Genomic DNA, 15,726 nt, shown 5'->3' with positions numbered 1-15,726 from the left:
ATCTCAAACGTGCCGAATTGCTTCAGTTTGAGGGGTTCAATCGGTTTTAGCGGTTTATAAACACCTGAATCAATACAAACCAGATTATAAAACATGGCAACCAAATCACAAAAGCCCCAAACATCCTAGTATAGAACAACAAAAGACTATGATCATGTAAAAGCATTTACATCCCATCTGCCTTTATATCAAAAACCCCATCCAATTGATGACATTCAATATCACGGTTATCACCTCTCCTGTTACTGTATATACAACATCTACCCCCCCCCCCCCCCTCCTCCTCCTCCCTTTCGGGCCTCTACCAAAAAAACGATCTAAATATAAAGTCGGGTCAGAAAACGGGATCTATTGTTCGCCAATAGCGCAAGGAATACAAGGGGGGTCTTTCGCTTGGTCATCAGGCGTGATGTTTTGTAAGCATTGATCATGAAATGAATGCCCACACGGAAGAATTGCGACGGGTGGTGGGGCTGCGGGTTGGTACACCGCGCCTTCTGATGTTAAAGCGAGATCCCTCTTGCATAGATAGCATTTATATCCACTCAGTTTAGGAGTTGCTTCGGGATCTGCATGTAAGCAAAGTCATTACCATGTGCCAGATCAGCAAGTAAAACAGAATACAAGCGCCACGTCAGACTTTACATTTCATGTTACCGGCTTACCACAACTTCAGCAGTAGCACGATAATAGCATGTTTCTAGACTATCCAATGACCATATTAGAGAAAAAGGTGCATGCATCGTTTTGGAACAAAAGCGATATGCTACAAATGTAAGAAATTGGGTAACCTATTGAATTGTTTTATCTCGCATAATATTATATGTTGTTAATCATGTTTAACAAAAAATAGTAATAAAATACAAACTAAAAATTGGGTAGAAAAGGTGTTTCAGCCTTAAAGTTAGACATGTAGAAAAAAACCAGTTTGGACAAAATAAAAACGGACCGATTTACTTTGAACCGGTTTTTGAGAAAACCAGTTGGTTCACCATTTCCCCTTCCCAAACCGGTTTAAAAACCGAACCGGCTGTAAAAAAAAAACCAGTTAAAACCAGTTTTTTTGTCCCAACCCGGTTCGAACCAATTCGGATTCTCATCATATCCAATTATCCATATCGGTTATTGATAAAGCGGTTTCGTTTTTTTGGGCCAAAAAAACCGGTTCGGTTAAAAACAGGACAGGTTAAAAACAAGTCCGGTTAAAAAAAACCGATTTGTCCACCTCTACTTCAGGTCAACTCAACCAGACTGACCCGGCCCTTTTTGACACGTACAAAAACAAACCATTATAGCCCATTACACAACCAGCTCGACCCACTCATTTTGCCACATGTAAGATGCGTAATTGAGTGTAAAAGCAGGTTTGAAATTGGAGCTGAATAGCATAATCACACACAAAACATAGAGATAATAGCAAATGAGTTTTTACCATACGGTTCATAGTCCATACTTGAGTTAATTTTAATCTCAAACAAGTCAACTAAACAATTAACTAACAAGTCAACTGGTCAAATGGGCCAAGACGGTATCATTTTAACAACATTGTTAATTACTTTGATAAAATTGGTTTTGTGATCACATTTCCCGCATCAGTTATTTACTGTAACTATGTGCACTGTTAGCATCGAAACAACCGATATCCCCATAATTTATACCTAAAAAATAAGTAACTGGTTGCACCACGCGTCACAATTCTATGAGCCAAGAGTCTTTTTCTCACTTCTCTTATTTCACCCCTTCGTATTCGATTTCTTAATTTAAAAAAGTTAATTTCAATCATATCTCATCTCAAAATAACGTTTTATAATTCCTAAATCTTCACTACTAACTATTCAATATTTCTTTTATTCAACCCGGGTAATACACGGGTTTCTAACCTACTTACATAAATATAGAAGATAATCATATAATACCTTAATTTCAAAGGTCGATGCCGACCTTATCACCATTCACCCATCAAGTTTTGTGATATGACAAAATTCACCCCTCAACCCTCTAAACTGACAAAAATAACTTTCTAATTTGACAAAAATGACCCCCCCTACTTTCTAACTTGACAAAAAAGGCCCCCATACTTTCGAACCTTTAACCCTCAAACCTTTGACATATTTCGAGTTCGCTTACGCTTTAACATTGTCTGAAAACGAGTCGGGTCAATTATAAAATGTTTTTTTTATGTACGTTTTGAGTTGGACTACGTTTTGACGTAAATTTTGTTCGGAAACAAATCGGGTCAAAGGTAATACGTCTCGATTCAACGATATAAATTTGAGTTAGCGTATGTTTAGACGTAAATTTAGTTCGAAAATGAGTCTTGTCAATTGTAGTCTGTACGTTAACGCGTACAGCTCCGCCGCAATGAACGGAGGGTAAAAAAACTAGTTTAAGATTAAAAAGATTGTAGAGATACCTTTCGAAGTTATACGAGAAATAGCAGCAGGAGCAGTACTTGTTACAGGAACACGAGGTCTAACGATTGGTATAACAGGACGAGTACGAGCAGCAACAGGGCCTGCAGGTTGAGTCCGGGGCCCACCTGGAATAGAAGGATGAACCTGTGTAGTTGTTACAGGTATAGATGATTTTAGCGTATTAGAATGATGAATGGTTGGATGATTTATCTTCTGGCGTTGAACCCAACGAGAATCTGGATGGGGTACAACCGCACTTCGCTTGTGATGTGGCCGATTATGCAAGTCTGGCTTTTGAGATTGACCAATGACAGTTGAAGCTACATATACACAAAGTGAAAATAAGAGTCAGATATATTTAACTATAATTAGAGGTGGCAAAATAGGTTCAAGCCAACAAGGGTACCTTTTTAAAGGGGTGCTAAACGGGTTGTGTTGTGGTTGGCGGGTTCAACCCGACCCGATCCAGAAAAATTTAAACAAACCCGAACACGACCCGAATATTCGTAGGTTAACCCAAACACGGCCCATTCAACCCAAATATTTTATTTTTTAAATTTTTTTCGCAAAATAATATATTAAAATATAAAATTTACTAAAAAAGCACAAATGCATATAAGAAAATTACATTTTAATTATAAAATTTATCGTCAATTTCTCTTTATAACTTATAATTATGGCAAAAATAGTCACCCAATTTAATTTATGACATTAGATATATTGCAAAAAAATAACATATAATATAAATGGGTTAAACGGGTCAACCCGCCAACCCGATTGGGTTGACACGAACCCGGCCCGTTTAGCTAAACGAGTTCCCGGATTCAACCTGAAACTGACCCGAACCCATTTAGACTAAACCCAAACCAGTGAATTTCGTGTTGGGTTTGTGTCGTGTTTTCGGGTCGTGTCAGGAATTCACGCCCCTACCTTTTTTGGCAAGGGGTCAGTAACAGGCAAAATGGATGACTTTTTTGTGTGGGTCGGTTAACGAGTCAGAAAGAGTTCAAGTAAAAAACATGTAACTTTTGGTACGGGTCAAAACAAGGTCAAATCAAAACAATTAACTTCTTGGTGCAGGATGTTTACAAGTCAAAATGTGGTCAAGTCAAAATATAACTTTTCAGTGCAATATGGGGTTAACACTTAACAGATAAATGTTTTCAGATCAAAACGTAACTTTAGGTAACATGGTCAAAAATGAGTTCCAGTAGAAAAATATGTGACTTTTTGGTTCAGGTTGAATTGGTTAACTTAAAACGAGGTCAAGTCCATACAGATAACTTTTTGGCTCGGGTCAAGTTAGGTTGAGTTGACCAGGAACCCTTTATTATTGTAACTGATTAATTTAAAATCTTCATTATTGTAATTAGGGTATCAAATAATGATTACAAAAATAATATTATCTCAATACAAATCAAACTTTTTCACTAACATGATCTTAGAGATTTTATGTATCAGTATTTTACAATAAATATATAACCTTTGGGCAAGTTGGGACCCGCTCGACCCATTTCTTTATAAACTAGAATTTTATTTTACCCTTTGGACCCACTAGAGATTTAACTAGGGCTGCAAACGAACCAAATGTTCAGTGAACAGTTTGTGAACCATTTGGTGGGAAGTTCGTTTGTGTTCGTTCGTTTATTAAACAAATGAACACGAACAAGATATTTCGTTCATCTAGTTAAATAAACGAACATGAACAAAGGCCGCATTCGTTCATTTATGCTTGTGAACGTGTCCGTTTATGTTCGATAGTTCATTAGTGTTTTACTTTTTATATTTCATGAACGCTTGTTTGTGTCGGTTTGTTTCCATTTGTGTTCATGAACATTAGTTTGTGTTCATTTGCGTTCACCAACGTTCGTTTTTGTTCATTGCCTAAAATTAACAAACGAACACGAACACACTCATTTCCTTAACAAACGAACATGAACATAAAATCTTGTTTGGTAAGTGTTCATGAATAGTTCATGAACACATATATTCCTTAACAAATGAACACAAACAAGGCCGTGTACGTTTGGTTCGTTTGCAGCCCTAGATTTAACATAATGTAAACGGGTTGAAATTGCCACATGTAACTACAAATCAAAAGATGCTCCATGAGCTTGTTGCATCTTTCAGGTTCTTAGTATAAAAGTGCAACTACACATACACACACAGAGATTGAATTACCATTGGCCGAAAGTACTCCTTGAGGATCTTTAGCAAGCTGAATCGGCGCATTATGAGATTGGCCTAAAACAAATAGATTAAAAAAACAAGCGTCAAATATGCATTATTTCCAGCACATAGTATTCATTATTCAACACAAGGTTCTTATTTACCATGAGCAAAAAAGGGTTGCTGAGAATTAATCGGGTAACTAACAGGAGCTCCATCAGTTCGACCTGATTTTCATGTAAACACACGCAAGAAATTAATAACCTCACCCCCATTGATTGAAAAAAAAAACAAAAAAAAAAAATATCAATCATACCAACAGAAGGTCGAAGAACATGATCTGTCAGGCGAGTTAATCCTTTATCTGGAAATTGACATGCCTGACCTGAATTAACATACACAACTCAAATCACTGAAAAACAAGACCACTGATTTGACACCTATAGTCAGAGTTCACCTACATAGGGGTGTGCACGGTTCGGTTCGGTATTATGGTAAAACCGAAACCGAAACCATAACCGAAATATTCGGTTTTCGGTTTTTAAAAACCGTTCAGTTTGGTTTTTTAGGTTTTAGCAACACTTTGGTTCTGTTTTTCGGTTTTTGGAACAAAATTACACAAGATTCAAAAATAATATGTATAATCCAAAATTTAAGAATCTTTATTAAATGTTCACATTTAAGTTATTATATTTAACCTTTTTAATTAATATTGATTACATAAACCTAACCTTCTAATCTATTTTTGTGTTTCTTCAAAGCTTTTATTAAAAAAATTTCTTTTATAATATTTTGAAATCATTTAATTTTTATGTTAAATTTTGTTATTACTTGCAGGCAATAGATAAATCATTTCAAATTCAAAGATAAATAAACATGTTAATGTTTTAATTATATATACTTTAACATTTAAGAATAAAATGAATAATTCCTAAATCAATATATAACAAACATTAAAAAAAGATCTTTTAGGTTATTCGGTTCGGCCTTTTCCGGTTTTCATAAAATGCAAAACCGTAACCGAACCGTAATATTCGGTTCAGTTTTTTTTTGTGTGGTTCGGTTTTTTCGGTTTTCTGCTCACCCCTACCTACAGATCTAAAGCGAAATCTACATAGCAATTATATATCAACCTGTACTTGTTGTCTGAAAGCTTGTTCCCATGGGAGATAAATGTCTCTGATTAGATTGAAGACTATTTCTTACATTGAACTCCACCCCCAACCTTTTCGGAAACGGTTCATCGATGCCAGCTGGGCCACTCTCTCCCCACGATACTTGAGCGCCAGCTGTCCTCTGAGAAAACATATTACTTCCAACTCCAACAACTTGATTAGGTGTCGCATTTTGTGAAATAACTTGTCCTGCAAGAAACAAATATATTATCGCTTCAGTAAGGATTTAGTTCAACTGTACTTAAGACTATGCAGTTAACGGGGTAAAAAATCGGATATTGGTCAAGGACCGATATTTGAGATATAGGTTATCGCGGTGAGGTATCGGTGGGATATCAGTAATTTTAATTTCATGTAGAATTTATATATATATATATATTATATAGCAAATCTAACACTAACAATTCAGTATACTCTCCTACCATTAACAATTTAACCTTTTGCAACTTGCAAAACACTAACAATTGTAGCAACTAGGAACTGATTAAGACTTGAAACACTAACAATTAACAATTAAGACTTAAAACACTAATAGCAGCAATAAGAAGAAAGACTAACGACAGAACTAAGAAGAAAGGTACTGATATCAGGAAAATCGGTGACATATCGGTCAATATAGCCGATAAAATCGGTACCGATATTTGACATGGGGACCGATAACCAATATATCGGTGATATATCATCGATATTAACTGCATAGATTTAAGATGAACTACAACAATTGATATCATGCTATTATTCAAAAGAAAACAACTGTCTTACTTACCTGCATAACTTGGTTTGTTTGCGATTATAGAACGCGCATAAGAGATCGACGGTGAAGGTTTTTCAAATTCCGATGGTTTATTCAAGTTATGTTGTTGTGAATTAATAATCTGAGCAGAATGTCCACCGATAGTTCCTGAATGCACAGGTTGGTTACCTATAAACGCTCTATATTGATTTAAATCACCAGATCTTATATTCCTGCTATCATTTTGTTGTATTTGTATAATATTGTTGGTTAAGTTCATTCCATCCATGTTACTAAATTGATCAGATGAACCAGTACTGTTACTATGAAACCCCATAAAACCAGCAGTTGAAGATTGACCCGAAGATTGACCCGTAGCTTGCCGACCATGAACCATCTTTAACTCAGTTGAAACCGCTTCTTTTAGACTACCAAGAAATTCAACCTCATTGTTGGTTGAGTTCATTCGGTTCTCACGACAAAACTGATTAGAGAGCCCGTTATTGTTACTGTGAAAACCCATAAAGCCAGCATCTAAAGTTTGACCCCAAGCCCAAGCCATATTTAACTCATTTGAAGCTGTTTCTTTTAGCTTATCGGAACTATCTCTGCTGCCTGCTTGAGATCTAGATACAGATTCTTCAGTACCTCCAAGTCGAAGACTCAAAAAACCATTATCCGCAAAATTTCCTTGAATCCCACTTTGACTTTGACTGAAACCGGCATTGTTTCGAGTGTGAACAGGTTGATTCACAGATTGTTGACCCCAACTCATGTTCCAGTCAGGTAATGATGAAACTCGTTGAACATTTGTGTTTACAGTATTGGAACTCATGTTTATTTGAGGATTCTGAAAGCTGTTTGAATTTGTCGAATAACCACTAGGGTTTGGAACAGTTTCAGGTAACTCTTGTGAAAGAGATCGATGAAAATCCTCCAAATCGGCGTATGTGAGGGACAGCAGGGAATCGAAAGCATCTTCATCAATGTTTCCGTCAAGAATAGTAAGGCTGCTGGGTGGTGAGATTCCTCTCGAAGATGCGCTATCGGCGGAGACTGGCGCCTTGCCCTTTTCGTTTGTTTTGTTATTACCCATCATCAGATTACTCTGTCAAAGATTTTTCTATAAGTTACCACAGCATAATTACTACATGTTAACAAAAGTATTCACAACGAATATGTATGTGTGTGTGTGTGAATGCTATTCATCTCCAAAACCAATCAAACGCCCAATTAAGTCAAATTAACCCCAAAAAGTCAACGAACGTGTATGTATGACTAACAGAAATCAATCACAAACAATCGATATGCACACAATCCGCCATACAACGACCAACAAAACAAAATAGGACACGATCCGAACATAAACGAAGACAAATTTGATCAAATAATCACAAAATTACAGTCAAATAAACAAAAACCCTATCATTTCAGGCGAAAATCCCAAATACTAACCGACTCACAATAATACCGATAAATGTGATCAAATTACTGTAATAGTTAGCTTAAGAGCTACGAAACCTAACAATCAACAGTTAATCGTAATCATCACACAGCAAAATCAATCGCAATCAAAGATCCTACAATAACGCTCAGCAACAAACAAAACAAACAATCGCAAAACAAAAAACTCAACGATCGGAACCGAAATAAAGATAAATGTAATCAGATCGCAAAACAAAAAACTCAACGATCGGAACCGAAATAAAGATAAATGTAATCAGATAATCATAATATTACAGTGAAATGAACAAAAACCCTTCGATTTTAAGGGAAAACCCTCACACTAACCGACTCATAATAACACCGACAAATGTGATCAAATTACTGCAATAGTTAATCATAACAATCGACAGTTAATCATATCATCACACAACAAAATCAATCGCAATCAAAGATCCTACAAATAAACGCTCAGCAACAAACAAAACAAACAATCGCAAATCAAAATACTCAAACATCAGAACCGAAATAAAGATAACTGTAATCAGATAATCATAAAATTACTGTCAAATGAACAAAAACCCTAAGATTTTAGGGGGGAAACCCTCAAACACTAACCGACTCACAGTAATACCGATAAATGAGATAAAATAACTGCAATAGTTAGCTTAAAAACTACGAAACCTAACAACCGACTGTAAATAACAATCATCGCACAACAAAATCACCCGCAACAATCAAAGATCCTACAAATAACGATGAGTAACAATTGTAACGCGAACCAGTCAACGATCGGAACAGAAACGAAGACAAACTTGATCAAAGAATCATAAAATTACAGTCAAAATGAACAAAAACCCTAAGATTTTAGGGAAAAACCCCAAACACTAACGGAGTCACATGATAGTGATGAATGTGATCAAATAACTACCATAGTTAGCTTAAAAACTACGAAACCTAACAACCGACTGTAAATAACAATCATCAGACAACAAAATCAACCGCAACAATCAAAGATCCTACAAATAACGATCAGTAACAATCGTAACGCGAACCGGTCAACGATCGGAACAGAAACGAAGACAAATTTGATCAAATAATCATAAAATTCCAGTCAAAATGAACAAAAACCCTACGATTTTAGGGAAAAACCCCCAAACACTAACGGAGTCACATGATAGTGATGAATGTGATCAAATAACTGCAATAGTTAGCTTAAAAACTACGAAACCTAACAACCGACTGTAAATAACAATCATCGCACAACAAAATCAACCGCAACAATCAAAGATCCTACAAATAACGATCAGTAACGATCGTAACGCGAAATAGTCAACGATCGGAACAGAAACGAAGACAAATTTGATCAAAGAATCATAAAATTACAGTCAAAATGAACAAAAACCCTAAGATTTTAGGGGAAAACCCCCAAACACTAACGGAGTCACATGATAGTGATGAATGTGATCAAATAACTTCAATAGTTAGCTTAAAAACTACGAAACCTAACAACCGACTGTAAATAACAATCATCGCACAACAAAATCAACCGCAACAATCAAAGATCCTACAAATAACGATCAGTAACAATCGTAACACGAACCAGTCAACGATCGGAACAGAAACGAAGACATATTTGATCAAAGAATCATAAAATTACAGTCAAAATGAACAAAAACCCTACGATTTTAGGGTAAAAACCCCCAAACACTAGCCGACTCACAATAATACAGATAAATGTGAATAATAATACCTAACAGACTACTGTAAATAATATACAACAAAATCAACGACAACAATCAAACATCCTACAAATAACGATCAGTAACAATCGTAACGCGAACCAGTCAACGATCGGAACAGAAACGAAGACAAATTTGATCAAATAATCATAAAATTACAGACAAAATTAACAAAAACCCTAAGATTTTAGGGAAAAACCCCCAAACACTAACGGAGTCACATGATAGTGATGAATGTGATCAAATAACTTCAATAGTTAGCTTAAAAACTACGAAACCTAACAACCGATTGTAAATAACAATCATCGCACAACAAAATCAACCGCAACAATCAAAGATCCTACAAATAACGATCAGTAACGATCGTAACGCGAAATAGTCAACGATCGGAACAGAAACGAAGACAAATTTGATCAAAGAATCATAAAATTACAGTCAAAATGAACAAAAACCCTAAGATTTTAGGGGAAAACCCCCAAACACTAACGGAGTCACATGATAGTGATGAATGTGATCAAATAACTTCAATAGTTAGCTTAAAAACTACGAAACCTAACAACCGACTGTAAATAACAATCATCGCACAACAAAATCAAGAGCAACAATCAAAGATCCCACGAATAACGATCGGTAACAATCGTAACGCGAACCAGTCAACGGAACAGAAACGAAGACAAATTTGATCAAAGAATCATAAAATTACAGTCAAAATGAACAAAAACCCTAAGATTTTAGGGGTAAACCCCCAAACACTAACGGAGTCACATGATAGTGATGAATGTGATCAAATAATTGCAATAGTTAGCTTAAAAACTACGAAACCTAACAACCGACTGTAAATAACGATCAGATCATCGCACAACAAAATCAACCGCAACAATCAAAGATCCTACAAATAACGGTCAGTAACAATTGTAACGCGAACCGGTAAATGATCGGAACAGAAACGAAGACAAATTTGATCAAAGAATCATAAAATTACAGTCAAAATGAACAAAAACCCTAAGATTTTAGGGAAAAACCCCCAAACACTAACGGAGTCACATGATAGTGATGAATGTGATCAAATAACTGCAATAGTTAGCTTAAAAACTACGAAACCTAACAACCGACTGTAAACAACAATCATCGCACAACAAAATCAACCGTAACAATCAAAGATCCTACAAATAACAATCAGTAACAATCGTAACGCGAAATAGTCAACGATCGGAACAGAAACGAAGAAAAAATTGATCAAATAATCATAAAATTACAGTTAAATTTGCAGAAATTAACAGATAAATATGCGATTATTATGAGTGAAACTGTTCATACTTGTTCTGAGTGATGGTGTGAGTTGTTGATCGAGAGAGAAATGGTGTGCTTTTTGGCGCTTTTAGGGCTGGATGAGAGTTTTAAAGGGTTCGGTGTGGGGACCATGGGTAGCTGACGTCACCGGACACGTGGATCTATCAGGGGGGATGTGTTGACGTGGCATAGTTCATTGTTGATGATAGGTGGCAGGGTTTTGAGAAATGAGAGCACAAGTGTTGAGTCTTTTGGTGGATGGCAGAATGGTAATTTGTAGGATGAGGAAGGGTATTTTTGAGTTTTGACCGAATTTTGTTGTATGGTGAGAGTTGCGTGTAAAGTTCCAGCTCAATTCATAAATAACGCGACAAACTCAATCTCGGCTCTTTATTTCTACATACTAGGTTAGAACCCGCGTGTACACGCGGTTTAACAAATGAGGGGTGGTTTTATTTTGTATATTTTAAAAAATATAGTTAACAATATATAGGATAGTTTAAAAGTACAAAATATAAATCAAAATTCATTAAAAATCTCCTTGTACACCACATTTGTTGTCTTACTTTTCAGATCAACATTACTCTTCATAATCTCGTTATTGTTGGGCAGCGATGTTGCATCACTTTGTGACGACGAAGCAGTTGGGAGGAGATTCATTGAGCTATTTTTTTCAACCTGTCACGTTTAACTATTGGTTAGCACTATGTAAATTGTATGAATTTGCTGGATTATATGTTCAGAAGATACACAGTTAATCATTTTTTACTCTATCTAATCCAATTAGCAATTTTGTAAAAAATAATGGTAAGCTAAATGATTAAATGTTATTCTATCAAAATTTAAAGCATTGGCTATTGGGGAGGACAGTTTAGGTGGCAAAACACAAGCAACCAACCAGCGTTGACGGCAGAAATCAAAGTCCACCAACAACTGAAAGACTTAGACTCTATTGTTTAGGGATCACTCCAAATCAGCTGACATTTCAGGATAAATAGTTTTGAAATACGTTTAACTATTGGTTATAACAATTTTAAGAGGCATGAAAGTAAATTTTAACTACATACCGGAACATCAAACTTCTTTTCAAGTGTTGAAATTATAGCTGGATCATCCACTAACTTGTAGATAGAAAATCCATCAACCTTCTTGTCCACATTATACGTTCCAACACGAATTTTAAATGCATACTTTTTGTCGACGAAGGAATCGAATTCAACACGTGTAACTTTATCACCACCAGAAGACTGCTAGAATTTGAGAACATTACAAACATTCGAGCAATATTAAAAGATTGGAATAGTAATTGAAAAATAATAGCATTGACAGGTATAAAGAAAATCAAATTACCTTTACATATTTGTCAACCATTTGTTTGGCGGATAAACCCAAAAGTTTTACTGTGTCACGGTCAAATAGAGTTAGATTTACGGTTCCTGTAGAATCCTCTACTCGTAGTGTTTTGTACCTGAAAACCCAAACAAAATTATTTTTTCAAAATCATTACAATAGCAAGTCAATGTATATGTTAATGTAGTTGAATAGTACGATATATATGATAATAGTGTATGTTGATTAAATACATGTAAACCGCCGGTACGACATCTCTGTTGCAATCCTTATTAGTACATATTAAAACTTCTTTCATATCAACATCATCACTTCCATCATCGTCTTCTGGGAATATCAAACTTGGGGAAGCCTTGCGATTACAACTTTCACAACCTAGATAATACGAATCGTTGTCTTTGTTTACAGCTGTAACTGTACCAACAACAATAACATGCATAACCTGCAAAAACGTATGTAAATATGTAAGGTTCAATGTTTAATTAGGATGAATCATAAATTATAGATTGAACAAACCTTGTTAATTTCACTAATCCGACCAATAGTGCTGAAAAAATTATTCTGCAGGAACCAGTGGCGAAGCTTGAAGTTTTCGTCGGGGGGTCGAAAACGTATATACCCAAAAATTTCTATACGAAAACTACATGTAAAACACTACTGAGCGAAAAGTTTGGGGGGTCGGGCGCCCCTCCCGGCCCCTTAAATGCTGCGCCCCTGGCAGGAACTCTGCTTTGTTAGATGTTACCCTGGACTGGCCAATAGGACGATTAACCGATGGTGTTGCAGCAGAATTTTTTGCAATGTAACTGTTAAAGATGTAAAAGATTGTGTAATCAACAATACTTACATTATGGAAATATATCTATTATCACAAAGCATGTGGATTTTACCTTCTTCTAAAATTACTAATCTTTTCATTGCGTTCATTGATGAACAACTTAGTGATATTGAAAGCGTTTGAGACATTGATGTTGCCTAAGGCGAAACATATAGCAAGTCAGTATAATAACTAAATATAAAAAGTTAAATCTACAAAAAAATTGACAAACCTTTGTAGTCAGTGATGCTTCCAAATTGTACGATAAGTACAACATGTACTTCTGCCTTATTTTTTGAGATGTACTCTTGCATCTGATCGCAATATTCCTCCCACAATGTCAACGTTAAGGCAATACCCCTGACTTTGTTAATAATTTAATGAATAAGAAGCAATAAAGTGTGAAAAAGTTAATAGAAAAACGATATTTAAAAGAAAAACAAACTCCAAATCTCTCAAAATTAAGTCCATCTTGTAGGACTCCATGTCGTGTTGTTGTATCCTCCCTTGGAAACCATTCTTCGACATAACCAATAAAGTCAATGAAAGGAAAAAAAGCTTATAATAATAAAACTTGATTATAACGGGTATATTATTAGTTTGCTTAGTTTAGGAAACGAACCGATTCGAAATTTTGATGAAACTCCACCATCTTTAATAGCCTTAAATGATGACAACTCAAAACCATATGTTGGGCCTATGAAGTTGTTGCACTTTCTAATAGTTGTTTCAAAATTGAAGGTCAGCACATATTTAGTGTCAAAATGTTTAAACTTTGGATTACTTTCATCAACTCGGGGTTTAAAAACTGTATAACATTCATTTTCTTCTAACATTTTTTCATGTCTTTTAAAGTTATTACTCCATACAGTGGCTTGCACTTTGGTCCCCTGACATTATAATGAAAAATAATGTATGTTAAAAAAACTTGAAAAATCCTTAAGTAAATACGTATAAACTAATTAAAGTTGTTAAAGATGTACCTTTTCATCTATGAGCACCATCTCAATAGCCCATATCTCACCAACCTTTTTGGGATTTGGTTTTCTCCAAAGCCTAAGTACTTTTACCATTATCGTAAAAGCTGTTGTCTTGCCATTAATATCATTCAAATAGATTAGACTTCTCCCTTCCATCTCTGATTGTTTAGAATGAGCTCTAATTGTTTAGAATGATTAAGTATACTATTTATAAGGTAAGGATGTATAAACCGATAATGTTTTTTTTGGGGGTTATCATGAATTTTTAAAACTGATTTTATAATAACTTTAGATAAAACTGATTTTATCTAGAATTTTATAAAAACTGATTTTATAATAACTTTTTTAGATAAAATTGATTTTATCTAGAATTTTTAAATTAAAAACTGATTTATCTAGAATTTCATAAAACTGATTTTATAATAAATTTAGATAAATTGATTTTATCTAGAATTTATAACAACTTTAGATAAAACTAATTTTATCTAGAATTTTTAAATTTAAAACACTTTGATATCTAACTGAAAAACACTTTGATATCTAACTGAAAACCATCCCCAAGCATCTGAAGCAAAAAACATCGACTCACAAGTAAATGGTTCAAAAAATCGAAACTTACTTAATGGGGTCACCGAAAATTGACTTAAGATGTGCAATTTGTTCAGTTTTGATGGATTCAAACATCTGGATTCGTTTAGGGATGACTGATTGAAGTCATATTATCATCAAATCCACATCAGCGAATTGGCTGGGATGTTCATCCGGCTACGAAGGTATAAGATCTGATTTGTTTTGTTCAGATTTATAGATCCGCCACACAGCCAACGCAACCACTCCTCGCCGCCATAGTTCAGGCCATTACCATCGTACACCACCACATCTGCCACCGTGGACCAGTTGGGTGTCGCCACTGCCATTGAATCGGTTGTTTTTTCTTCACCCAAACGAATCGGAACTATACGATTGAGGATTTTTGAATTAGGGTTTGTAGATAGAAGTTGCGAAGGGAAAGAGGGATATCATCAATATCAATAATAAAACGTACAGGATACTAAAAAGCTATCCAACATCTAACATTAACAATATAATTAAATAACTAAATAAATAACATTAAATTAATAAAGATAAAAGAAAAAGATTATATATTAATTAGTTTGATTTGATATAACGTTCGAAATTATGATTGATATCTAATTTATTTAATTTAATTTAACATAGATATAAAGAAAATAGGTGAGAAAGCATGAGGAAGTGACATGTGTCCCAAATCAGGTTTCTTTTATTATAGAGTATAGATTATGTTGGGGAAGGCTCGCTAGGCTGACAAACATAAAAGAAAGGTGTAGAATATAAAAGACTTAAGGGTTTGGACTCAGAAGGACTAGACTCAGAAGAACTAAGGTGCTGTTTCTTTTTTCTGTAGAAAAAGGTCTGCAGTCTGCGGACCACATCTGCAAGCATCTGCAGGAGAAGGGGTGGACCAAATGTCTGCAGTCTGCAAGGAGAAGAGGGTTTGTTTTTTTTTTTTTTATATAAAACCTCTTCTAGATTTAAAACACACACACAACACACAGTATATCTCTCTACTCTCTCTCTACAATCTGCACCACCGC

General features: G+C 35.0%; 2 protein-coding genes across 2 annotated transcripts; both read right to left on the bottom strand.

Moving 5' to 3' along the window:
* Nucleotides 1-84: 84 nt before the first annotated feature.
* Nucleotides 85-11,155, bottom strand: LOC110910383. Its single transcript, XM_022155051.2, has 8 exons — nucleotides 10,994-11,155; nucleotides 6,525-7,599; nucleotides 5,717-5,947; nucleotides 4,900-4,968; nucleotides 4,748-4,810; nucleotides 4,596-4,658; nucleotides 2,414-2,734; nucleotides 85-569 (listed from the first exon to the last, which is right to left on the bottom strand). The coding sequence occupies exons 1-8, from the start codon at nucleotides 11,096-11,098 to the stop codon at nucleotides 349-351; spliced, it is 2,148 nt and encodes a 715-aa protein (XP_022010743.1). The 5' UTR covers nucleotides 11,099-11,155; the 3' UTR covers nucleotides 85-348.
* A 330-nt stretch (nucleotides 11,156-11,485) lies between these two features.
* Nucleotides 11,486-14,269, bottom strand: LOC118484207. Its single transcript, XM_035980208.1, has 9 exons — nucleotides 14,117-14,269; nucleotides 13,968-14,023; nucleotides 13,366-13,493; nucleotides 13,207-13,291; nucleotides 13,062-13,122; nucleotides 12,550-12,758; nucleotides 12,317-12,434; nucleotides 12,034-12,216; nucleotides 11,486-11,644 (listed from the first exon to the last, which is right to left on the bottom strand). Exons 1-9 carry the CDS (start codon nucleotides 14,267-14,269, stop codon nucleotides 11,486-11,488), a joined length of 1,152 nt encoding a protein of 383 aa, XP_035836101.1.
* Nucleotides 14,270-15,726: the final 1,457 nt, after the last annotated feature.

This window comes from Helianthus annuus, chromosome 2 (genome assembly GCF_002127325.2).
Source record: "Helianthus annuus cultivar XRQ/B chromosome 2, HanXRQr2.0-SUNRISE, whole genome shotgun sequence".
Classification (NCBI taxonomy): Eukaryota; Viridiplantae; Streptophyta; class Magnoliopsida; order Asterales; family Asteraceae; genus Helianthus; species Helianthus annuus.
This window is presented reverse-complemented; position numbering and strand designations above follow the sequence as displayed.

Bases quoted from the DNA above. Each gene is read 5' to 3' on its own strand.
- LOC110910383 (XM_022155051.2), bottom strand. From the start codon at position 11,098: ATGGTCCCCACACCGAACCCTTTAAAACTCTCATCCAGCCCTAAAAGC. The intron at 4,659-4,747 runs GTAAATAAGAAC...TATTTGTTTTAG, and splicing joins GCAACCCTTTTTTGCTCATG to GCCAATCTCATAATGCGCCG. The intron at 570-2,413 runs GTATCTCTACAA...GCTTACATGCAG, and splicing joins TTCTCGTATAACTTCGAAAG to ATCCCGAAGCAACTCCTAAA.
- LOC118484207 (XM_035980208.1), bottom strand. From the start codon at position 14,269: ATGGAAGGGAGAAGTCTAATCTATTTGAATGATATTAATGGCAAGACA. The intron at 12,435-12,549 runs GTATTTAATCAA...TTGGGTTTTCAG, and splicing joins GTCGTACCGGCGGTTTACAT to GTACAAAACACTACGAGTAG. The intron at 12,217-12,316 runs GTAATTTGATTT...CTCAAATTCTAG, and splicing joins TGGTTGACAAATATGTAAAG to CAGTCTTCTGGTGGTGATAA.